The 25,533-nt window shown below is 33.8% G+C and overlaps 2 protein-coding genes across 3 annotated transcripts in view; both read right to left on the bottom strand.

The window, feature by feature from the left end:
- Window positions 1-24,992, bottom strand: part of LOC120413133 (angiotensin-converting enzyme-like) — a 35,364-nt gene extending 10,372 nt beyond the window's left edge. Inside the window, exons 1-2 of one of the 2 annotated variants that reach the window (XM_039573837.2) lie at window positions 24,718-24,992; window positions 24,330-24,659 (exon numbers count right to left, since the gene is read on the bottom strand). In XM_039573837.2, coding sequence (XP_039429771.1) covers window positions 24,330-24,659; window positions 24,718-24,858 — 471 coding nt within the window. In that variant the 5' untranslated portion in view covers window positions 24,859-24,992. Of the gene's footprint in view, window positions 1-516; window positions 723-24,329; window positions 24,660-24,717 lie in introns of those variants that run through there. The other variant, XM_039573838.2, reaches the window with a different exon arrangement.
- On the bottom strand, window positions 4,153-12,690 carry LOC120413140 (17-beta-hydroxysteroid dehydrogenase 13). Its single transcript, XM_039573847.2, has 5 exons — window positions 11,941-12,690; window positions 11,538-11,867; window positions 4,545-4,801; window positions 4,360-4,473; window positions 4,153-4,292 (listed from the first exon to the last, which is right to left on the bottom strand). Exons 1-5 carry the CDS (start codon window positions 12,136-12,138, stop codon window positions 4,217-4,219), a joined length of 975 nt encoding a protein of 324 aa, XP_039429781.1. The 5' UTR covers window positions 12,139-12,690; the 3' UTR covers window positions 4,153-4,216.
- Window positions 24,993-25,533: the final 541 nt, after the last annotated feature.

Below are 25,533 nucleotides of genomic sequence, written 5' to 3'. Positions count from 1 at the left end.
TCATTGCCAGCTTAAAATATTGTTTTGAATTGCAGTTATGTATTCTCAGAAAATGTTGAGAATTCAGCCTTAAAGATGTTTTTTGGATAGCATTTACCGGAAAATATCGTACAAACCGGTACAACTATGTTGATTTTTAGTTCACTTATTTCCACCTCCGACGCAAACGAGCCGTGTAGCCAACCAGCTATAGCAGTCATGTGTGTGCCTTCAGAACTCCGTTGTGGCTGGCAGCACGAGGTTCTCCACATGCTCCCTGATCTACATATTTGGTGTGCTCGTCTTCCAGCAAGAACGAAACCGTTTAAGTGGGGTGAAGACAGCCGCGTTTGACTGCACATCGGGGTCGCCCGACGCACTTTGAGCACATTTTTGTCAGGGTTTTTTTTTTTGCATTTTCCTAGTTTATTTTTTATTTTTTAGCTATTGTTTTAACTTTTAAGCGTCACATTGATCTCTTCTTTGTTTCTTGATTCACTATATTTCGAATTTAATTAAATGCCTTTAGAACATTACCTCTGTATATCTAAGGTCACTGATTTGCGAAACAACACCAGAAATTGTCGACCAACAGCATATCAACGTTAGTAACAATTTTGCGCACTTCATTCTGCCAGCATGAATTCCATCATTTTTTTAACAAACATTTAGATAAATCACAATTTTCATCACCGCAACCGAGTTCAAATTTTTAGCGCACGATTCCTCCGAGATCCCAAACTAAACTAACCTTACCTGTGATTGCTCAATAGAAGTTTTCCCCCATGTGCCTTAAGTCGAGAGGCTTTTTCCATATATAAGTGTAAGCAACGGCGATGATCATTATGATTGTTTCCGAAATCACTCATTGTGACGATTTTTCTCGTTCAAGAGTCGCATGCAGGTATATCACTCGAAACACCGTTGTGAATGGAACACGCTAGAACTAAGAACCTCCGTGTGTGTGTTTTTTTCTTCAAAGTATGGATGTTATTTATTTATTCAATGATTTAAGATTCATAAATTTCAAAAAAGTTGCAAAATACTGATTGAATTATTTGAAGCATCAATCAATAACAGCTATTCACATCGAGATTCACATCGTGAAAGAAAAGGTCATGCACGCACCTTTTCAAGAAATACAATACTAATGTTTCTTCGATTTTTCAAATTCGTATGTAAATCTCCTGTAAACGCGGAATCGCGACATCGTTTGTGTTTATCTGTTCATCTTGCGTGAATCTGCGCGATTATTGTGATTAGTATATATGACGTGTAGAAGCTCTAGCATATAAGGTGAGGACACATTTGTCATACTAACCCTAACCTTAAGCCGCCACACCGACTGAAGTTTCTGTGTCATCTGGCACGGTTGACTGCTTAAACCTCTCGTAATTACTTCCCTTTTATTGTCACTTATAATCGCGCTTTGGGAGCTTACTTCCATGTATCCAGCTGAGTTTGGATGTAATCTGCACAGTAGCAGTTTATTATATCTTAAGATAAGGCCGTTATGAATAAGCTTTTCAATTATTTTTTTCAAGTTCGCATTTCGATATTTTTTTAAATATATTGTGTTTACGGATCAATATTATAGCAACGTAAACCGGGGTGACTTTGGTAGATATACTATATTTTCGTAAAATAAAAAATGCGATTCGAATATGGAATGGCTTGGAACCATAGAGTAATGATCAAAGTACATTGAGAAGCAGTTTTCAACAAGTTTCAAATAGTTTCAAAAGTTAGGCAACAAAGATCACGGAGTAGTCATTTATGCAATAAATTGCAAAAAGATTTTTTTTAGCGCGAGTCGTACATTTATCCAACGAGGTTTACTGAGCTGGATACATACGACGAGTGCTGAAAAAAACGAGTTTTGCAACGAGTTGCTTACAACATTTTTTTGCAATTCCGAAAAACTCTTTCAATGGAAACAAACATCCATGTGTTAAGTAAATTCACAGTTCATAACAAAAAAAACGTTACTTAATCCACCCTTAGGTGGTTGGTGCTTTCCTCACATTTAGAGGTTAATGCTATCCAAAATAGACACAAAAGGGCGGATTTTTCAGTGTTCTATCAATTTGACTCATTATTCATGCCATCAGATTGGGTAGTCAGATCTTCATAATTCAGGGCACTTATGTGCTTACAACTTATGATAGGGTTGTCAGATCTTCAATTTTGTGCTCGTTGGAAAGCTCTTTTAATTCTCTATCCAACGACAGGTAGCATAACAGACCCGGACAACGTTTTCATCAAAATATCTGAAATCCGGCATCCAAAAAGTGCATAAATAACACTTAAGTGCTTATAACTTTTGATAGGGTTGTCAGATCTTCGATCTTTTGAGCTCGTTAAAATGTATAACATGGTGGGGTTTCTTTTAAAAACCACCCTTTTTACAATCTTCCGGACTTTTGTTAAAATCGTTTTTTTAGCATATCTTTTGATGTACTTAACTAAACTTTATATTTTCAAAAGTGACTTATGGGACTCCAATACGGATTGAAGGAGACCAAACAGACAAAATCGGTTGAGCCGGTGCCGAGATAATCCAGTGCAATTTTTTGTTGATTAACATCCCACCACACACACATACATTTGCTTAGAATTTGATTCTGAGTCGATATGTATACGTGAAGGTGGGTCAGGTATTCAAATTAAGAATTTAATTTTTCTAGTGATTTTATAACCTTTCCTCATTGAGGTGAGACGGCAAAAGTATTGAAAAATGTTACTTTTCGATACAAGTGCAAAAAAGCTAATTACTTAATCTATTTTCCTTGATTTTCTCAATGGAAATAAGTTTGAATTGGAAAACAACATGCATTTTCGAAATCTTTGTACAATTTTCCACTAAGAACAGATAAATTTAGTTTCTTACTCAAAACTTTTAAGTGTTATGAAACAAAATTTGAAAATTACTTAAAATTTTAGGCTTTTTCACCCGGGCAGACGGTAATAAAAAAATTCATGCCATTTCAATAACAAATACTGTTAAAATAACAGAAAGTGTTATGGAATCTTCTTGAAAAATCCATTTTTGCATAAGAGTTTAATAACAGTTTATGTTATCATAACAAAATTTGTTATTGATCTGATATTGGTTGAAAGCCAAAATAACTTGGGAATAACATTTTTTGTTATGGAAGAATAACTCCAACTGTTATTGTGATGATCGGATTAGTTGTTAAAATAACAAAAAATAAAAACAAAGTTTTGTTCGAAGTATAACTAAAATGTTATTAGTCTGTTATTACAATAACAATTCAATAACAAAAAAAAATCATAACGACGAATAACAAATCTTGTTATAAATAACATAAAATGTTATTGGCCTAGTATAAAAAAGGGGGTGTTTTTGACAGTCACTGTTTTGCATATAAAATTTGGTGAAATTCACCATAAGTAAGGTTACGTTAAATGTTTATTTAAAAAAAATGCAATTAAAATGCTTGTTATCAAAATTTATTTACTTTTAAAAGAATGTACATAAATCTAAGGTTAAGTTATTAAAAATATCCAAGGTTGATCAACATTCATAAGAAATTGAGTGTTCAAAAAAATATTAATTTATATTTGAAGATTTTTTTTAATTCTATAACACTTCAAACTTGCAACTAAGAAACTTATTTTAACTTTTTTTTTGTGTAAAAGATTGTCCAAAGATTTGAATAATGTATTTCATTCTTCGATTCAAACTGATTTTTATTTTGAAAACATGACACTTTGAGAGTATTTAAATAATCATATGAAAACACTTCGTAAAAAAGTAGCTAACTAACTTTTAAAACTTTTAAAAAATTGTTGAAAACTGCTTCTTGGACTTAAACACTTCTTTGCCAAGCTCAGTTAACATTGCGTTGCTGTGAATAATTTTTTTACAGATATTCAAAATAATTAAATCAACGCAGGTAAATTTATTTAAAATTGTTTTCAGTTCATTGCACTCCTATTTCCATTGAAATTTATAAGTTTTTCGAAAATGCAATTTTGCTTCCTGATTTTCAGACATATTTGAAATAAATTACGAAAAGCTTTCGAAAGCTCAGTTCAACTGTGCAATTCAGCCCTGCAATGGACACCAAAATATCAAATTTAAATCTCTGTATTATTGGTAGACTTGCCAAACAAAAAAACATTTAACAAAATTAAGAAAACGTCTCCAACTTTTAAAAGATCATCGATCATCCTTTTATTCAATCTACAAAAAGACAGAAAATCCATTATCTCACTGCGTCGAATTTAACTCATATTCTCTTATAATATAATCTCGTACGAGTTGCTGGACTTTAACTGGAAACAGCCTGAAATTGGTAGAAAAATTGATTATCTAATCGACCCATCTTCTGTTTTTGTAACAGAAACACTTACTGCATAATCTTAACACCGAGATCGAAGAACGGCGGAATTGCAATGGTCACCTCGTTTCGCAAAATTCCCTTGGCAATTACACGGGCCGTGTGTTCGGTGGTTAAAAGCTTGAACCTGAGTCCAGAATAAAAAAAAAGAACAGGTTAGCGAAAAAGTTAACGAACAACGCATGACTCGGCACTTACCGCGGCTTTTTGAGGAACTCGACAATGTCCTTTCGCGTAGCAATGTAGTACGGGCACACGCAGGTCGTCTGGATTTTGTCGCTGAAGCCCTGCAGCCGAAGCTGCTCTGTAACAGCGGCCATGAACCCGTTGACGGCGTACTTGGAGGTCGAGTAGACCACGGCCCACGGGAACGCGTACATTCCGGACATGGAAGAAATGGCCACAATGTGGCCCCACTTGCGGTCCATCATCTTCTCCAGGAACACCTTGGTCGTCTGCGGGTGTGAAACGATCATTAGTGTTCTGTCCGAGTTTGGATGCTGAATAGGATGCTTGAGAGATGCTCTTCAGGTTGATTGATGCTTGAAATTGAGAGTTGAGTGCTGTTGTTGTAAAGAGGCAACAACATGCTTCAAGGGCCGTACACCTAAAACAGTGGTATCAAAGAACACCAATAACGTTTCCAGAAAATGTCTTGCAACTAATGTGAAAAACTCTGTTTTTAGTATTTTAATTACCAGATTTTTTCAAAAAACTTTTAAAATTCAATGTCATTTGAGTAAACAAAATATATTTTTTTAAATTTCATTATTATCACTCAAACGCTCGGGTAGTCATTTGACCCAGAAGGTCTTGACCATATCAATTACTTTTGCAGGATGATGTATTAGGATGATGCCTTGAAGTGTTGCATAATTTCTGGCATTGTTCTGTGAAAAAGTTATTGCTATACTGATCCAAAACCCAATTAGGAGGGTCGAGGTACCCCAACGGAATCCGGAATATCTCCGGTAAAAGTGGACCATATTTTTCCACTATCTGACAGTTCAAAAAATATACAAATGTGGATCTTTTGCAACCGGAAGCATCAAAATTGGTCAATTCTACCAAACGTTATGAGATTTTTAAGAAAAAAAATATAGGGGTCAAATGACAACCCGAGCGTTTGAGTGTTATTAACTAATGCTGTGCACCCTTAAGAGGCAATTTTTGTAGATTTTGCTCGATTTATTCTATAGGTCAACTTTTCACCACCTATTTCAGTGCTGAAAAGTGGAACTTCTCAGCATTGGTATTGAAAGGTATAAATTTTCCATTCTGTTAGTTTTGGTAAAGAAAAGAAGGCCGTTTCGTCGCTCAAGAATGACAGGAAAAGTAAGAAGTTTCAAGACGGAATTGCAAAATAGTAGTTTATGCAACAAGTTGCCAAAGCAAGATTTCTCGAGTTTTTTTTGAAAAGGTCCTATAAGCAAAATTTTTAATTTTTGCATTTTGGGTGTTTTTAGAACCGCCTTGAGTCAGGGGTATTCAAAAACACCCAAAAAGCAAAAAGTGAAATTTTTGTTTATAGGTCCTTTTAAAAAAAAAACTCGAGATTTTTTCAGCACGAGTTGTACATTTATCCAACAAGGTTCACCGAGATGGATAAATACGACGAGTGCTGAAAAAGTCCAGTTTTGCAACGAGTTCCATACAACATTTTTTGAAATTCCAAAAAAACACCCTTTGACTGGAATTATAAGTCAAATGTTCATCTATTTTGTCAATTAACCGTTTAAGGTGAAGCCGGTGATCATTTTTGAAGAAAATTGATCAACACTCTAAAATGCTCTGTATTGAATTCAATTTAACGAATTTCTGCACCAAAATGAATCATCATGTGCCGGTTGTTGCCTTCTTGAAGCCACTGAAATAATTTTTGGTCTTAATCAAATGTGTTTCAAAATTTATATAATTTTGTGGTACAATCATTGACGTCTTAGTTTGCAATCATTGATTTATGACGATTTCCATAACTTTGCAAGGAATGGGAAGTAGAACTTTTCAGCATTTATTTTGAAAAGTGTTACTATTTGATTCTGATACTTTTGATAGAGAAAAGTAGGCCCTTTCGTCGTTCAAGATTGACAGGAAAAGTAAGTAGTTTCACAACGGAATTGCAAAATAGTAGTTTATGCAACAAGTTGCAAAAAGAGGATTTTTTCAGCACGAGTCGTACATTTATCCAACGAGGTTCACCGAGTTGGATAAATACGACGAGTGCTGAAAAAATCAAGTTTTGCAACGAGTTCCATACAACATTTTTTGCAATTTCGAAAAACACCCATTGAGTGAAATTTTAAGTCGAATTTTCATGTATTTTGTTAATAAATCGTTTAAATAAAAAAAATGTTGAAAAGTGTTACTTTTCGAAACAAGTGCTGAAAAATTCAACTTTTCAGCACCCATTTCAGTGCTTAAATTATTTTGAAAAGTGTTGCTATTCGATTCTGTTATTTTTGGTACAGAAAAGTAGGCTATTTCGTCGTTCAAGAATGACAGGAAAAGTAAGTAGTTTCACGACGGAATTGCAAAAATGGATATTTTTAAACCCCCAATATCTTTTTGTAATAGCCTACGGTATTAACTTTTTAAAATGCAACCAGAAGAAAGTCTTTTGGTTTAAAAGTTGTAAAGTTACGAGTAAAAGAAAAAAAAGATTTTTAGAAAATCTTCAAAAGAGATTGTGGTGCCAAAATAGAGGAATGGTTCAACAATCGGCACCAAACTTGGGATTTCTGTTAACTATCGATACATAAACGTTCTTACCAAGTTTGGTCCAAATCAATGAAGGTCGACTCCAGACTTCTAGGGGACCATCCATGAACCACGTGGACACTTTTTCGGGAATCTCAACCCCCCTCCCTCGTGAACAATTGTCAATACAAAAAAAAACCTTTTTGTATGGATCGTGGACAATCGCCTTACCACCCCCCCCCCCTAAAGTGTCCACGTGGTTTATGGATGGTCCCTAGTCGACTTGGAATGACCAGCCTCATGTGTCTATTAACCCCAATTGGTGAATCTTGTTTGATTTTTCAGAAACAAAAATTAAAAATCCCTATTTCGACGCTGTCGTTCTAACTTGTCGCACGTTGCTTTTTGACGTTCCGAGAAAAACGCGTTTTAATGTTTGACATTGCATAAACAAAAACGAGAGCACGCAATTCATTAATGTTATTATCTTATTTGAATTTATTGAATTTTACTAAATTATTCGAATTTCTTAAACTTCTTGAACTTTAAATATTCTTAAAATTCATCAATTTCTCATAAATTTTGCAATCATTTCAATTCCTTGATTTTTCAATATGCTTAAATTTTTTAATGGTTCTTGAGGGGGCAAAAAAAATATGTTAAAAAAAAGTTCAAATGTTTAATGGAATTTTAAGTTAAATGAAATCAATTTGAAATTCATTTCCCTACGTTTAGAATCATTTTTTCATGTTTTGATTCATTCAAAAATCTTTGGAATTTTGTTGAATTTTCAATGTAAATAACCGCAAAAAGCTTTTTATTAACATTTTTTTTCTTCAAATCTTACTAGTTTGAAGACTAATGTTTGCTTATCAACTGTAGGGGAGAGTGGGGAGACTTGATCCCCTTTTTTTGTATCGCACATAACTCTGTCAATTTCTCACGAAACTATAAACTTTTGGCATGAATTGAAAGCTTAAACATTCATCTATGTTTGGCTAATAAGGGTATTTCATCAGATGAACTCTTCGCATCATGCCAAGCGTTTTAAAAAAATATTTTAAACCGGCATTTTAAAAATGTTAGGGGTAACTTGATCCCCTTTCAACATTTTGAAGAAATCTTAAGCAAAATGTTTCTTATTCATCCAAACTTTTAATTTTCTATAAGTTACAGCAATTTCACATAAAACCTATACGTTTGTGTTCAAAATATAACATGTTTAGTATGTAAAATATTTAAAAACTTAAAATATTATTTTTTAGACGAAAATTAAGCATGTTTACAAAAGCTGGAAATTTTGGTTTACAAAACTTTTGAAAAAAGGTTCAAACTGCAGTAAGTTATGTTCAACTATACTAAAGGAAACTATGTATGAAAACCCAGCCCAATTAATTAATCTTGAGGCTGATTCCAGTGACTGTAAAAATGCAGGGATCAAGTCTCCCTAAACGCACTTTTTTAAACAATTGATTGTAAAAATAGTATGACAATAAATTTAGCATCAAATGCGTAAGAGTTTTGGAGTTGATAAGTTTATCAAACAATTCATATATAAAAAATATTTTTTTGAATATTTTTTTAGTGTTTTCTATGCATATCAAAAAAAGAAAAAAAGATCTCTTGGAAGTTTTTTGCAGCTTGTTTTAGAAAAATGTGTGTAACTCAATCTTAACATTTTTAATTTTTTTTCTTTGTTTTCTACAATGAGTTTTAGTTAATTTCGCACAACTTTCTAGAACAAAGCTAATTGTTTTACCCACATGCTGACGAGATACAGGCTTGGGATCAAGTGTCCCCGGGGATCAAGTCTCCCCACTCTCCCCTACGGGTGTATAATGCATTTTCAATTAATATCAGGTAATAAATAGCTTATGGGAAGTGACCAAGCACTTTTCTATCAAAACTTTTGGAATAATTTGTTAAAATAGGAAGAATTTGCAAATTAGACGGAATTCAATTTGAGTCTTTAACCATCCAAACATACAAGAATTTCCCCGATTAACATTCTTCATAGTTTGGAGATAAATTATCTTTTTCCAATCAAAAATGATTCTAGATAATAATAATAAAATAAAATCATATCATATTGTCAATTATTTTTGCATAAACATGCAAATTGGGTAATTCTCCTCCAACTCACACAGCAGTTGCCCCGACCCCTCTTCGATTTGTGTGAAACTTTGTCCTAAGGGGTAACTTTTGTCCCTGATCACGAATCCGAGGTCCGTTTTTTGATATCTCGTGACGGAGGGGCGGTACGACCCCTTTCATTTTTGAACATGCGAAAATAGAGGTGTTTTTCAATAATTTGCAGCCTGAAACGGTGATGAGATAGAATTTTGGTGTCAAAGTAACTTTTATGTAAAATTAGACGCCCGATTTGATGGCGTACTCAGAATTCCGAAAAAACGTATTTTTCATCGAAAAAAAAAACACTGAAAAAGTTTTAAAAACTCTGCCATTTTCCGTTACTCGACTGTAAAAAATGTTGGAACATGTCATTTTAAGGGAAATTTAATGTACTTTTCGAATCTACATTGACCCAGAAGGGTCATTTTTTCATTTAGAACTAAATTTTTCATTTTAAAATTTCGTGTTTTTTTCTAACTTTGCAGGGTTATTTTTTAGAGTTTAATAATGTTCTACAAAGTTTTAAAGTAGACAATTACAAAAATTTTGATGTATAAACATAAGGGATTTGCTTATAAACATCACGAGTTATCGCGATTTTACGAAAAAAAAGTTTTGAAAAAGTTACATTTTGCGTTTCTCTCTGTTTCGTCAAAGAAAAAATGACCCTTCTGGGTCAATGTAGATTCGAAAAGTACATTAAATTTCCCTTAAAATTGAGGACCCCATGGCGCGGTGGTGAGCGGCTTCGGCTTCCGATCCCTCATGTGTGCTAAGGGGCCCGGGTTCGATTCCCGCCCATCTCTTCTGAGTGTTCTGTGTTTGTCCCGTTTAGTTGGTAAAAAAAATACATGTTCCAAATTTTTTTACAGTCGAGTAACGGAAAATGGCAGAGTTTTTAAAACTTTTTTTGTGTTTTTTTCGATGAAAAAATACGTTTTTTCCGAATTCCGGGTACGCCATCAAATCGAGCGTCTAATTTTAAATAAAAGTCCCTTTGACACCAAATTTTTATCTCATCACCGTTTCAGGCTGCAAATTATTGAAAAACACCTCTTTTTTCGCATGTTCAAAAATGGAAGGGGTCGTACCGCCCCTCCGTCACGAGATATAAAAAAACGGACCTCGGATTCGTGTTCAGGACAAAAATTACCCCTTAGGACAAAGTTTCACGCAAATTTAAGAGGGGTCGGGGCAACTGCTGTGTGATTTGGCGGAGAATTACCCACTTGTTATTATGTATTATGGGTATCGCTTATGAGATTGTTAAACGTTAAAACTACACGTCCTTGTACATTTAAATCATGCAGTTTACTTTCGCAATCACAACTCGTGGTACCGGGGTGACTTTGATAGCCGGGGTGACTTTGATAGGTTTGATATTTATCCGCAAAATGAAGAGTACACATTAAATACGTACGGAATGGTTTGGAATCATACTGAACATGGTAGAGAAGTGTTCAAAGTACGTACCTCAAGAAGAACTTTCCAATTACGAAAATGTTGATGAAAGGCATTATTTCAAACTTCTCGAAGTGTCATGATTTCCTCAATGAACCTGATTTTGAATCGGAAAACGGAACGCATTTTCGGATTCTTTGGACAATTTTCCATTAGGAGAAGGTAAAGTGAGTTGGTCAATAATGATTAATATGTGTTTTTCAAACACAATTCTAAAAAATCTTCAAATTTATAGGCAATTTCAGCTGAACAAATTTCATGTAAAATACGAAAACTTGTGATTCATGCTTCGAATTCAGTTTAAAATGCAATATAAATCGATAATTTCATAAACAAAACTAGTTTTAACGAATTTAAGGAAAATATCGACTTTTAAACATAGTTACCTAAAATTTATATGTATTTTGTTAAAAAGCTAATAAACTTAGTTAACTTAATTAAAACATTGTTTTTTTTTTCTTAAAAACTATATCAGCGAACTTAATGATGGTACATTTGACGTAAAAATAAAGTTTGAACACCCTAAATCTGATTTTAACAAGAAAAACTAGTCACTCCGGATTTTAAAATAAGAATTTTTAACGTAACTATTTTTCTAAACACTATTGAAAATTTTTATTTTTCAAAAATAGTGCATGGGCTTTGTGTGGCCTACCCTAGTACATGTTCTAAAAATAATAATCTTGAGAAAAACCTTACCAGTTGGAAAATATTCAAAAAATAGATTGAAATCCTATCAAAGTCACCCCAGTTTACGGTATTAAGATTTTGGTAAATTCGGTCTGAGTGAAAGTAAAGGCCTCCGTATTTTCAATCAAGTGATTGTTGCTACCAGCTAGTTGCTCTTGAATAAATCGAATGCTATTGCCCTGCTTATTGTGATGCTTTTAATATGCTTACCCAAATGTACGACTTGACGTTCACATCGATGAGTCTATTCACATCTTGTTCTGAGCTATCTTGCAAAAACGTGAAATGTATCAGACCGGCATTGTTGACCAGAATATCGACTGGGCCGATGTCCTGGTAGACGATCGTTGCAAGGCTTTTGACCTGCTCAAAGGAAGACACATCCACTCGGTAGCAATAAGCTTTGACACCCTTCTCTCTTAAATCGGCGCAGGTGTTTTCCGCGGACTTAAGATCAACGTCCACAATAACGATGTTACACCCTCGTTTGGCTAGTTGAAGTGCAATTTCTCGGCCCAATCCGTTTGCTCCACCAGTTATCTACAGTTGGGGACAAAAGAGTTTCCACCAAGGTTAACCAAATCACCGTTTTATTGGATTTATCAGAGTTTACCAAAGCCAGCTGGCCGGACACGTTCTTCGACTTTCTGGGGATCAGCAAGTTCAGAAAGGCTTTGAATAAAATTGGCACACTAAAAAAAAGCACTCTCAGAAAATCCAAAATCACGATAAAGATCTGCGTCACAATTTGCACTACCGACGACGATTCCGACTGTTGAGTCGAGAGATCTGACTCTTTCGGGAGGTCCATTTTAACCTTTGTGTGTTAACTGGGCGGATTGAACCGCGCGACTGTCCGCGAGTTTTTCGGCGCTCTGATGAGGCTGCTTTGGGTAAAGTTTTCGCGTTGCTTCGCGAAGGTCGTTAAAACATGGACAACATAACACAAGCTAGGGACCGTTGCGAGGGGTGAGCTTTAAGTAGATTTGTGTTGATTCGACAGTTGTTTATAGATGAATGGGTCACTCTAGGGAACGGTAATGTTGATTATTCGTTGATATCATCCAAAAAGAGCCAAAAAATTGTGGAAGAGAGACAGTGAGACACCTTATGCAAGCTCAGCTTGGGAGAATTTTATAGCGACTCAGTGTTCCTAAAATAATAGATGAGGATCATTACGAGCTTAGTGTTGACACCGGGTAAACATGAATAAAAAATGTTTTGTTAGCTATAGCCGATTTTTGGTTTCAACTGATTGACGTCAATTGATGTTTAACGATACAAAATCATTCGCTCGACCTCGTCAACTAACTGTATGGGATGCGTATTCAAATTTTTATTTACACCAAGTTCAATCTAAACTCAAACTCACTACCGTCAGTGCACGGAGAGACCGGCCAGGGCAAATCTAAGAAAATCTTGGTTAATTTAACTAAAAGTATGGGTTAATTTTTTACACAGCTTTTTTTCAACAATCGATTGTTGATTTTGTTAACCCAAAATTGCTGACCACCAATAACTAAAAGTAACTAAAAAAATAGTTGGAATTGCCATTTTCGTTGGCTAAATGGCCGAAAAAAATTCTAGCAGTCGATTTTTTTCTTGTTTTCAGCTGAAATATTGTGGAATATTCTGTAAAAAACAGGCTGGACCATACTTTTCAACTATTTTTCAACATTTTTTTTCGTTGTATTAACTGAAATATTTTTGCATGCAGCAAATTATTAGTATTTTATAACAAAACATTTCTTAATTAGACATAATTTATGTATGTGTTGATATATATTTTCTTTAATTACACAGTCCAACAAGATTTTGTCTCTGAGACGAGTATATGTGTTCCTAGTAGAATTTTGCCTGCTGAATCCGAATCCGGGTCCAGAATTGCTCCAAATGGTCCCAATTTTGAGATACACCCGTTTGAAATGTTAGTTTAGGTCAAAATTAGCTACTTTGTCGACTATTTTACAAAAGAACTATTGAATAAACAACTGAACCAATACATGTATCTTATAGTTCACGTTTTCCCCTTTCTGAAACACCCCTGGTTTTTAAAATTTGATTGTTTCTACGCATATTTATAGCCATTTTAAAATTATATTTTTAGTTGGTTCTCATTCAAGTTTTTCCAACTTGCATGCAAGTCATATTATGCTGGGATATCAATAATACAAATCAAAAATGCTTTGCAGAACGTTAAATAAGTATGTCTCGATAATCTAATTGATCATATTTCATGTAATTTTGTCTGCTGAATCCATTCCTATCATTAGATTTTTTCAAAAAGGTCAGCTTTTTGAGTAAAAATTGAATTTTCGATGATTTTTTCAAAATAAAGTCTATTTTATGCTAAAGTATGACTTAGAGATAACTAAATGTCGATGTCTCGTCAGTCTAATTGATCATTTTTAATGTATTTTTGTCTGCTGAATCCATTCCCATCATTGGATTTTTTCAAACAGGTCAGCTTTTTGAGTAAAAATTGAATTTTCGATGATTTTTCCAAAATAAAATTTATTTAATGCTAAAGTATGACTTAGAGATAACTAAATGTCGATGTCTCGTCAGTCTAACTGATCATTTATAATCTATTTTTGTCTGCTGAATCCATTTCCATCATTAGATTTTTTCGAAAAGGTCAAGTTTTTGAGTAAAAATAGATTTTTTCAAAATAAAATCTATTTTATGAGCAGTTCTCTTCGAAATCGGCCGATTTCGACCATTTTTATTTGTTGTATTTTTTTATTTGGCTCAAACTTTGTGGGGCCTACCCTATGACCAAGGAAGCTATTTTGTGCCATTGGTTCACCCATACAAGTCTCCATACAATTTTGGCAGCTGTCCATACAAAAATGGTACGTAAAAATTTAAACAGCTGGAACTTTTGAGTGAATTTTCTGATCAATTTGGCGTCTTTGGCAAAGTTGTAGGTATTGTTGAGGACTATTGAGAAAAAAAGGTACACGGAAAAAAATTGCCGAATTCTTTTTAACATTTTTTTACAATTACTCAAATTCCCAAATGTTGAAAAGTTTTAGAGGACAAAAACCCCATTTTTTGAGCCATAGAGAAGTATGTTCAAAAAATCTGCCGCCTTGTTATGAATTTTTGAAAAGGCAGTAATTTTTGGAAAAAAAATGAAATTTCATACAAAACAAAATGGCTCAAAAAATGGGGTTTTTTGTCCTCTAAAACATATAAAAAATCTCGAAAATAAAAAAATACGTATTTTGGTAATTTGAGTTTTTGTGAAAAAAAAGTTAATAAAAAATTCGGCAATTTTTCCGTGTACCTATTTTTTTCTTAATAGTCCTCAAAAATACCTACAACTTTGCCGAAGACGCCAAATTGATCAGAAAATTCACTCAAAAGTTCCAGCTGTTTAAATTTTTACGTACCATTTTTGTATGGACAGCTGCCAAAATTGTATGGAGACTTGTATGGGTGAACCAATGGCACAAAATAGCTTCTTTGGTCATAGGGAAGGCCCCACAAAGTTTGAGTCAAATCAAAAAATACAACAAATAAAAATGGTCGATATCGGCTGATTTTGAAGAGAACTGCTCATAAAATAGATTTTATTTTGAAAAAATCTATTTTTACTCAAAAACTTGACCTTTTCGAAAAAATCTAATGATGGGAATGGATTCAGCAGACAAAAATACATTAAAAATGATCAATTAGACTGACGAGACATCGACATTTAGTTATCTCTAAGTCATACTTTAGCATAAAATAGATTTTATTTTGAAAAAATCATCGAAAATTCAATTTTTACTCAAAAAACTGACTTTTTTGAAAAAATCTAATGATAGGAATGGATTCAGCAGACAAAATTACATGAAATATGATCAATTAGATTATCGAGACATACTTATTTAACGTTCTGCAAAGCATTTTTGATTTGTATTATTGATATCCCAGCATAATATGACTTGCATGCAAGTTGGAAAAACTTGAATAAGAACCAACTAAAAACATAATTTTAAAATGGCTATAAATATGCGTAGAAACAATCAAATTTCAAAAACCAGGGGTGTTTCAGAAAGGGGAAAACGTGAACTATAAGATACATGTATTGGTTCAGTTGTTTATTCAATAGTTCTTTTGTAAAATAGTCGACAAAATAGCTAATTTTGACCTAAACTAACATTTCAAACGGGTGTATCTCAAAATTGGGACCATTTGGAGCAATTCTGGACCCGGATTCGGATTCAGCAGGCAAAATTCTACTAGGAACACATATACTCGTCTCAGAGACAAGAAACATTTGATTTTTTGTTGAACTGTGTTTTTATTTGTTGTATTTTTTGATTTGACTCAAACTTTGTGGGGCCTTCCCTATGACCAAAGAAGCTATTTTGTGCCATTGGTTCACCCATACAAGTCTCCATACAATTTTGGCAGCTGTCCATACAAAAATGGTACGTAAAAATTTAAACAGCTGGAACTTTTGAGTGAATTTTCTGATCAATTTGGCGTCTTCGGCAAAGTTGTAGGTATTTTTGAGGACTATTAAGAAAAAAATAGGTACACGGAAAAATTGCCGAATTTTTTATTAACTTTTTTTTCACAAAAACTCAAATTACCAAAATACGTATTTTTTTATTTTCGAGATTTTTTATATGTTTTAGAGGACAAAAAACCCCATTTTTTGAGCCATTTTGTTTTGTATGAAATTTCATTTTTTTTCCAAAAATTACTGCCTTTTCAAAAATTCATAACAAGGCGGCAGATTTTTTGAACATACTTCTCTATGGCTCAAAAAATGGGGTTTTTGTCCTCTAAAACTTTTCAACATTTGGGAATTTGAGTAATTGTAAAAAAATGTTAAAAAGAATTCGGCAATTTTTTTCCGTGTACCTTTTTTTCTCAATAGTCCTCAACAATACCTACAACTTTGCCAAAGACGCCAAATTGATCAGAAAATTCACTCAAAAGTTCCAGCTGTTTAAATTTTTACGTACCATTTTTGTATGGACAGCTGCCAAAATTGTATGGAGACTTGTATGGGTGAACCAATGGCACAAAATAGCTTCCTTGGTCATAGGGTAGGCCCCACAAAGTTTGAGCCAAATAAAAAAATACAACAAATAAAAATGGTCGAAATCGGCCGATTTCGAAGAGAACTGCTCATAAAATAGATTTTATTTTGAAAAAATCTATTTTTACTCAAAAACTTGACCTTTTCGAAAAAATCTAATGATGGAAATGGATTCAGCAGACAAAAATAGATTATAAATGATCAGTTAGACTGACGAGACATCGACATTTAGTTATCTCTAAGTCATACTTTAGCATTAAATAAATTTTATTTTGGAAAAATCATCGAAAATTCAATTTTTACTCAAAAAACTGACTTTTTTGAAAAAATCTAATGATAGGAATGGATTCAGCAGACAAAATTACATGAAATATGATCAATTAGATTATCGAGACATACTTATTTAACGTTCTGCAAAGCATTTTTGATTTGTATTATTGATATCCCAGCATAATATGACTTGCATGCAAGTTGGAAAAACTTGAATAAGAACCAACTAAAAACATAATTTTAAAATGGCTATAAATATGCGTAGAAACAATCAAATTTCAAAAACCAGGGGTGTTTCAGAAAGGGGAAAACGTGAACTATAAGATACATGTATTGGTTCAGTTGTTTATTCAATAGTTCTTTTGTAAAATAGTCGACAAAATAGCTAATTTTGACCTAAACTAACATTTCAAACGGGTGTATCTCAAAATTGGGACCATTTGGAGCAATTCTGGACCCGGATTCGGATTCAGCAGGCAAAATTCTACTAGGAACACATATACTCGTCTCAGAGACAAGAAACATTTGATTTTTTGTTGAACTGTGTTATCTAACGATACAGGCCGGGCTGAATTTTTAGCTATATTTTTAACTAATGTCTTACTTAAATACAGAAAAATATTCGTACATGTAGTCAATAATTAGCTATTGTTAGCAATATTTTTATTGAATTTGAAGTAAATTTTTTAATAATGCCTCACAAATTAATGTTGGTTGTTTTAATTCAATTCAATTCGGTTTTATTTGTGAATAATCCAAGTTACAATGAGTTCATTTAGGTCTATAACAGAGTTTTGGTGTTCCTTTCAGCTGTGTTTTACATCGTAATTCAATCGAAAAATTATTACTTATAACTATGGAATTGACAAGAGTAAGAAATGGTTGTTTTAATATTCGCATTTATTCTGCCTAAAATTTTAACTTTTTGTACTAATTTTTTTAGCATGAAGTTATTAAATTACTGTTAAAAACCATAAAAACAAAACTTTTTATTAACTGTTATTATAAAACATGTAAGGTTTGATTAAAGTTTGAAAAAATTGCATAAATCTAAAAAAATAATAATAAAACATGTTACAAATTTTGTTAAACATATTTAAAAAAGATGTTTAATTTCTCGTGAATTCCTTAAAAATATAAACCGAGCAAAATTTTCACCAAGTTAAGTTATTATGTTGTATAAAATTAAGTGTTGTATTCACTTACCACCACTGTGCAATCATCCGATAAGTCATCATCATCTACAACGGTCTCAGGTTTAGTTATTTTTCTTGTGGTTGGACACAGAATTTACACCAAAGTTAACCTTTTGCTGCAAACAGACATATAAAATTTATTAGTAATTTAATACAAAATTCTTAATTTTGGCTATAAACTGAAAATAGGATCGTAAATAAATGTAATTATGATGAGGAAAGAAGAATTATCAATAATGCTACTTACCAAGCTTGCATTAAATTTATTCAACATACTCCGATTCCTGAAAACAATATTTAGAGTTTTACTTACCAGTTTATTTAACAGTCTTCTATTAACAGCATTTTTGAAATATTTCTATCTTCTTTTGTATATCTTTTATAAATTTTATATTTTAGACATTTCCCATCATCTAATTTTTATTTTAATATTATGTGTACGCATTTCCATGTATTTTATGGTTGATGATTCTGAAAAAATAATGGTTCATTAAATTTGTATCCATCGTAAGAACGAAGGTTTTTCATTATTCAGTTTTCTAATTAAAATCACAACAGATAAATTGTTATGTAAAAATAAATCCATACTCACTTAGATTAACCAACCTTTTGTTAAATTTGCCCGTGCAAGTATTGTCGTGCAAGAGTTCGCCCGCCTCTTCCTTTCACTGCCCTTCCCTTTCCTTAAAGCATTGTCATGAAGTCCCCTCGCATCAGAGGTCCTCATTGCGAATGTCCTCGTCTTGTTCTTCATAGTTTATCACCTGAAAAGAAATCATCATCAAGCTTACTCACCAATTGCACCTCCACAGTTGCAACAGTGTTCACTTCGATTTGCACTTCAACATTAGCCAAATAGTGTGATTTTCACCTTTCACATTCTCTCACTTCACAATTAACAACACAAACTCAACAAATCGACCGCTCTTGTTCGAATCCTGACTTCAAATGAAAAACGTAAACAAACCCAAGTTCATCTTTTTAATATTCAACCAATTGATATTTACATTTAACCAAAAAAAAATCTTGATTTTTCTAAAACCAAAGCTAACAGTCGAGCACGTTCATTCGAGTTCGGGAAATCTGTTAGCTTTTTGCCTTTAGCATTTTCAACAAACAGGTTACTAAATTATTACTTAATTTTGGTTGATTTAACTGAAAATTGGCCGCAACAAGTACGCTTTTGTTGAAATTTACGAAAGTAAAATCAACAATTTTAATTGTTAAAATTTCTGGGCACAGTCTCTCCGTGTGGAAGTGACTATGGGTAAAAAAACGATACGCCTCTCGTAATTGTTTAATAACAAAAACAATTTAAATAACATCGAAAATCTTTTATCTTAGAATTGTTCTTACTAACATTTTCCCAAAATATGGTGTAATTTGATGGACTCTACCTTAAGTGGCAATCGTTTGAAAATTGACCCAATCTCACCCCTTAGAGGGGGTGACATTGGGTCAAATGAAACTAAAATGATGCCTAAATACAAAGATATGGTAAAAACAAGTCATCCAACAGTGTTTCTTGTTCGAGGGAATCGTATTGGCATGCTAAAATGTTTGAAGTAGAGATTTTCAAACATTTGAGTAGTTTTCGAGCAATTCCAACAAAAATATTAGAAAAATGATTTTTCGAGAGGTCATTTTTGGCCATAAACGTACCTCAACTTTAGACAGCTGCTATAATTACAGGATTTGTTCTAGGAACGAGATTTTTTCAGCAAAGTCATCTTAAGATGTCCCTTACACAACCCTTTTAACATAATTTAGTTTCATCGAGAAGTACCTGAGAAATGATAAAATCCGTAAAAAAATACTTTGACCCAATCTCACCCCCAGACCCAATGTAACCCCCAATGACGGTGCTTAGCGATTGACGATCTAAGCTCCGTCCATCTTATGGTACGTTCGTTTGAAGAGCCGGCGCGGCACTGAGTGCCGCACTCGTCGGTGTCAGTTTTGGTTCAATCGAACGTCATTTGTCAGTGCGCGTGGAACTCGCATGAAACTGAAAAAATATCGAGTGCGGCACTAGAGTTTCAGTTCCAAGATGGCGGCGAAACTCGTGCGGAACTAGCGCGAGTTTCTTCAAAGAAACACTTTGACAGCTCTGAGTGCGGCACTCAGTGTGGCACTAGCCATCAAACGAACGTACCATTAGCCACTGCTGCTGGCTCAAAATGATGTTTTTCTTAATCACTGAGCAAAATATATCCAAAATCTGACAATCCCAACCATTTTAACAGCTAAAAATGCTGTATTTTCAGCTTTTATGAAAAATTGTAAATTGTTGGATTTTGTAAGTGTCCGACGGATTTAAATCTGCCTTTCTCTGTACCAATTTTGTCATTTTTTGCCAAATTTCCTTTTTTTAGCCGATTTTTGTAAGTTGTTGTTATTGTTTCGGTATATAATTTTACTAGATCCACCAAGTTATTTTTCAATGACTCAAACTATACTCAGCCACTAGTACAGCCATCAATAAAACAAGCAAGCACACTGATAACAAAAAAAAATGTTTGGTAAATTTATCAACCACAAAACCCTTAAAAACTTGACGTTAAACTGATTGTCCTACTATTTGAAACCAGCTTTAAACTCAATTGATCTGTTAAGTTTTTGATTGATTTTTTTAGCATACATGAAGATGACTTACTTCTGTTTTAATCATTTTTCAAATGTTTTGTAAACAAAATTTATCAAATTTTACAAACAATTGAAATTTGGTCGAAATACGTACGCATTCCAGAATCAACTATCCGAAGGTTTGTATGGGATTTCGGATAATCGAATCAAGTACAATTTTGTTTTCGTATTTTTTTAAAAGTAAGATAACAGCAAATTGGAATTGTACGACCCCACTTAAGTCAAATTTGAATGATTGATCGAATTAAAAATTACCAACTGCACAAAACAACAATCAAAAATAAGACAACGAAAAGCAACATCTTTCGTGATTCGATTATCCGAAGTGATTTTTTTTAGAGGCCTTCGGATAATCGAGTCTGGACTTCGACTTATTTGAATAAAAAAAAAAAATATATTAGAAAATAAGTCACGTGATTGCAAAAAATCTGAAATAGTCAAAGCATGCTTGAGATGCTATGCTGGTTTTCGCTATTCTAAAGTAGTACGTGTTCGTAAAATGCAGTTCAGAACAGACCGTCGCACTTTGCGCAGTAGCCAGACTGATGCTCTCTAGAACCGCAGAATGTTAAATTATCTTGCCAGACATAATATGTTTGCTATTAAACTTGCTAAATTTTGAACATTTGAACTGCTGTAGCTAAAGACAATCAATAGTTTGGATGAGTAAGAAACATGTTGTTTGGGATTTCTTCAAAATGTTCAAGAGGGATCAAGCTACCCCTAATATTAAAAAAAAACTTATCTTCCAAACATGAATGTTTAAGCTTTCTACTCATGCGAAAAGTTCATAATTTTGTGATATATTGTATATTGTGTGCGCGATATAAAAAAGACACAATTTATAGCCCCCTCACAATACTATAAACTCTTCATTAAGGACTTAAACCCAAAAAATATTACAAGTTGCATTTAAATTTTTCACGAACGGATTAAACATTTAATCAACTGATTATTCCTTGAAACGCATTGCAGAAGGTTTTTCTCATTTTTTTTCGCTTTGTTGTGCCGAGTTTATGATAATGAGAAGCGACAAAAAACTTTATTTGATCAGCTTCAGCCGGCTGTGTAGAGTTTGGTCGTGATCAGTTTTATGGTTGTCTAAATCCAGGTGTTTTCAACAGAGGCAACATTTGTGTAGAGTACGAAAAATAATTTGTCGTTTGTGAAATGTTATTCAAGACTGAATGGATTTGTATTTGCATCGGTAGTTACGATTATCCAAAAACCTCAGACTAAGTGCAAGATTTGAAAAAATAAGCATAAGACAAAAAAAAAGGCAATTCACGTAGAAGCGAAGTAAACAAATTATAATGCATAATGTTTGATTGAAACTTGTTTGCTCACTCCCAATAAAGCAATTTGATTATTTGTGCAAGATGCAAACGCATTTTTGAAGCTATAATTAATCGTTGTTGTGCAGTAGGGTGACAAGAAAAAAAAACGACATCAGGGATACCCAATGATTCGATTCTATAGGCAAAAATCGATTAAGGGTCGCTTTTTATCATTGAAATCGGTGAATAAAAAATTCATACAAAAAAAAACATCTTCTTAAAACTGTTAATAACTCGTCAGGGTTAACTCGGATTGTTTTGCGGTCTTCGACAAAGTTGTTTGTCATAAAATTTTACATAAGTATCTCACACTTGACAATGATCTGACTCATTTAACACTACGTTTTGGGCGGAATTTGTAAATTTTTGCTTACCCCCATACATTTTTTTTTTCGAATTTTCCCGTACAAACTTCTAAAAAGTGACCCTTAACCGATTTTTATAAAAATTGGCACAGTTAATTATTTTTTTTACCTAAAGAATTGAGCCAGAAGGTATCTCTTAACATTTTCTAAAATTTTCATTTTATCTTGTCACCCTAATGTGCAGCCAACATTAGGTTGTTTAAGGGAATACATGTAACACAGTCGCCTTTTTGCGGACGCTCAATATATGAGATTTCTGATCGATTTTGTGTTTTCAAGAATGTTGTACGTCGTTAGAGGATTATTCACTCTATAAAACTTTTTTTTATTTAAATTTTTATTCTACAAATGTGATAATCCGTTTGATGTTTTTCTTTTTCTTTTTTCATTTGTTTTAGGGCATGGGATTGTTGTGCGACAAAATTGTGAATGTTTGAAAATTGGTTACAAAGTTATAATTGTTTGAACAGTCACCTTTTTTCAGCAATATTGAAAATTACAGTTTTAAAGAAAAAAATAAATTTTCTATCGAAAAACAAATACACTCAAACCCCGATGGTTTGACACCAACTGTTGTCAAACGAACGGGGTAACTTTTTAGTTTGACACCCCTTTTACACGGAGTTCACACACACTACCAAACCTTTGTTTTGATAGTTTGCGTAAGAACCGTGTAAAAAGTGGCAGTTCGTCACTGCTGGCCTTTGCTTTTGTCCTCAGCCGCAATCAATTTTTAATTCAATGCGAAAATTAAGCACATGTAACAAATATGTGCGAAATTCATTGAGGTTTGAGGCGCTGTAGAACGTTGAAGTTGATGTAATCAATCAGTTCTTTACAAATATGATTTTTCCGTATCGCTGATAGCTTCCCAGGATTTTCTTGGATCAAATAATGGATGGAACTTGGATGGTTGGATAAATTTCAAACCAATTTCTCACACTTTGTAGTGAAAAAAAAAAAGATTTTATTCCTGAGATATTGAAATAAAAAGTGCAATGTTGTCACTCTACATAAGAAAGTAGTTGCGATCTGACCGTGCTGTCTTGCCACACCATGCAAGTGCGAAAACTGATCAAAGTGAATTCAGATAAAGGATGTTTTGTCACATGCAAATGTCCGACAAATGTTTACATTTTTAATTCTAACTCGGAACTCCGGTAATCAAACTAAACCAAACTTCGGGACAATGCAGAAAACGGTCAGCCAAATAAACGCATTTGTTTACGTATTACTCATTTTTTTGTTATATCAAGGTCAAACATTAAATCGATTTTATTCTCGGAACGAACGACAAGATAACACTAGAACGTCGTTTTGACAATCTTTCGAAAGAATTTACCCATACACTCAACCCCCGGTGGTTGGTCACTTTTTCGTTTGACACTTTTTTAGTTTGTACCCCGTTGGTTGGTCAAAGTCAAACTAAAAAGTGACGAACTGTCACTTTTTACACGGCGCTCACGCACACTACCAAAAAACGTTTGGTAGTGTGTGTGAACACCGTATAAAAGGGGCGTCAAACTAAAAAGTGACCCCGTTCGTTTGACAACAGTTGGTGTCAAACCATCGGGGTTTGAGTGTACAACTTTTAACCCTAACCAATTTGTCTCCGGTTGGAATAGATACTTAATTTTGACCAAGAATTTAAACAAGTAGTGTCACCATAGATTTTTCCGAAAAAAAAAATTCTTTTCATCCTAATGTTATAACTTTTTAGAGTTTTTGGAACCATTATTTTATGACATGTCCTCATTTTGATGTAGACAACAAATTGATCACATAATCCCATGCCGAACTGAGATTCGAATATAAACATAACATTTAAGATCAATGAAATAATAATATTTAGGAGAGCAACCATGAGCTTGATGATTTCATAGCATTTATATCCGAAATTTACAATTTAATTGACAGCAAATACACTTAAATTCAATTTTGTCGATTGGAGCGTGTTCAGAAATCATTAATGAGCAGTTTTCGCTTGGTTGACTTCATGGATTTGAAGGTCGTTGCAAAAAGAGTAACTCTGCCGGTTCAGTGCTTTATATGGTCGATTTTTGCTATTCAGTTTAAGATAGGTCAGGTATTGAATTATTGCTCCTATTTCACCAACAATAATTGTGGGTTTTAATTGTACTTACCCATATGTGTGACTTGACGTTGATATCAATCACTCGATTCGCAATGTCTGTGCTGGTATCTTCCAGGAAGTTGAAGTGCACCAGTCCCGCGTTATTTACCAAGATGTCGACGGGCCCAATAGTTTTTTGCACGTCGAAGGCCATCGCTTCAACTTGCTCGTATGACGAAACATCCACTCGATACGCGTAGGCAGCCACTTGTTTGCGTCTCAACTCGGTGCAAGTTTGTTCGGCGGCCGCCAGATCGATATCCACCACGATCACCGTACATCCCCGGGTGGCAAACTCCAGAGCCAGTGCCCTTCCTAACCCATTGCCTCCGCCGGTGATCTGGAATATTGTGACTCAATCAGCGGACATAATGGGTAAGGCTTTTGAAATTCCATACAAGCACTGTTTGACCGTGGACGTCCTTTAGCTTTCGCGGGAAGAATGTCCGAAATATTGCACCAAAAATCAGAGGTAATGCAAGCAAAACCACTTTAATTAAATCTAGCACTATTAACAACACTTCTTGGATGACATCCATTGCATAGTTTGTAAAAGGAACTTTCAACCAAAAATTTCAACAATATCCGGCGAGATGTGCGAAACTTCCAGACTCCAGCGCTAGACTGCCGAATCGATCAAATATGTAGTCTTGAACACCCTCGTCGGGCCATCCCGTTCGTTTACTGTGACGTCCACTGTTTGTATCACTGGATTACTTCGAAAAGTGCACAAAAAAGTGTTTATCTCATTATGTAGGGTAAGGCGCAGTAAGTTGGTCAAGTTTACGATTTTAACAATGAAATTTTGGGACTCGAATCTTCAGAAAAGGGTTGTTGAGGTTCCATTGTAAAATTCTTTTGTTTGGTTTAAGTCGTCATCGAGTGCAATTACCCGAAGCGTCTAGCCTGTTGATTCAACTCATGCCTTCTTCCGAAGAACCACGCTGGCTGATGCGCATGTAGGTTCACAACCCAGCAAGATTTTTTTTGCTACTGGATTCCTTATATTATGGTGGACGCTAAGCGCTTCGCAAAAAATGGCATCGTCAAATTGATGAACTACGGTGATTAACAAATTATTATTTTGAGGAAACAATTATTTTCAATTTTATATTTTCAGCTGATCAGCATTTGAAATTGCAATATACCTAAATAGCTTTTATTGAATGATTCCCTAAGTATGTGTATGCCGTCATGCACTTTAAAAACTGTAA

This window comes from Culex pipiens, chromosome 2 (assembly GCF_016801865.2).
Source record: "Culex pipiens pallens isolate TS chromosome 2, TS_CPP_V2, whole genome shotgun sequence".
Lineage (NCBI taxonomy): Eukaryota > Metazoa > Arthropoda > Insecta > Diptera > Culicidae > Culex > Culex pipiens.
The sequence above is the reverse complement of the archived record's forward strand: the minus strand, read 5'-3'. Positions and strand labels throughout refer to the sequence as shown.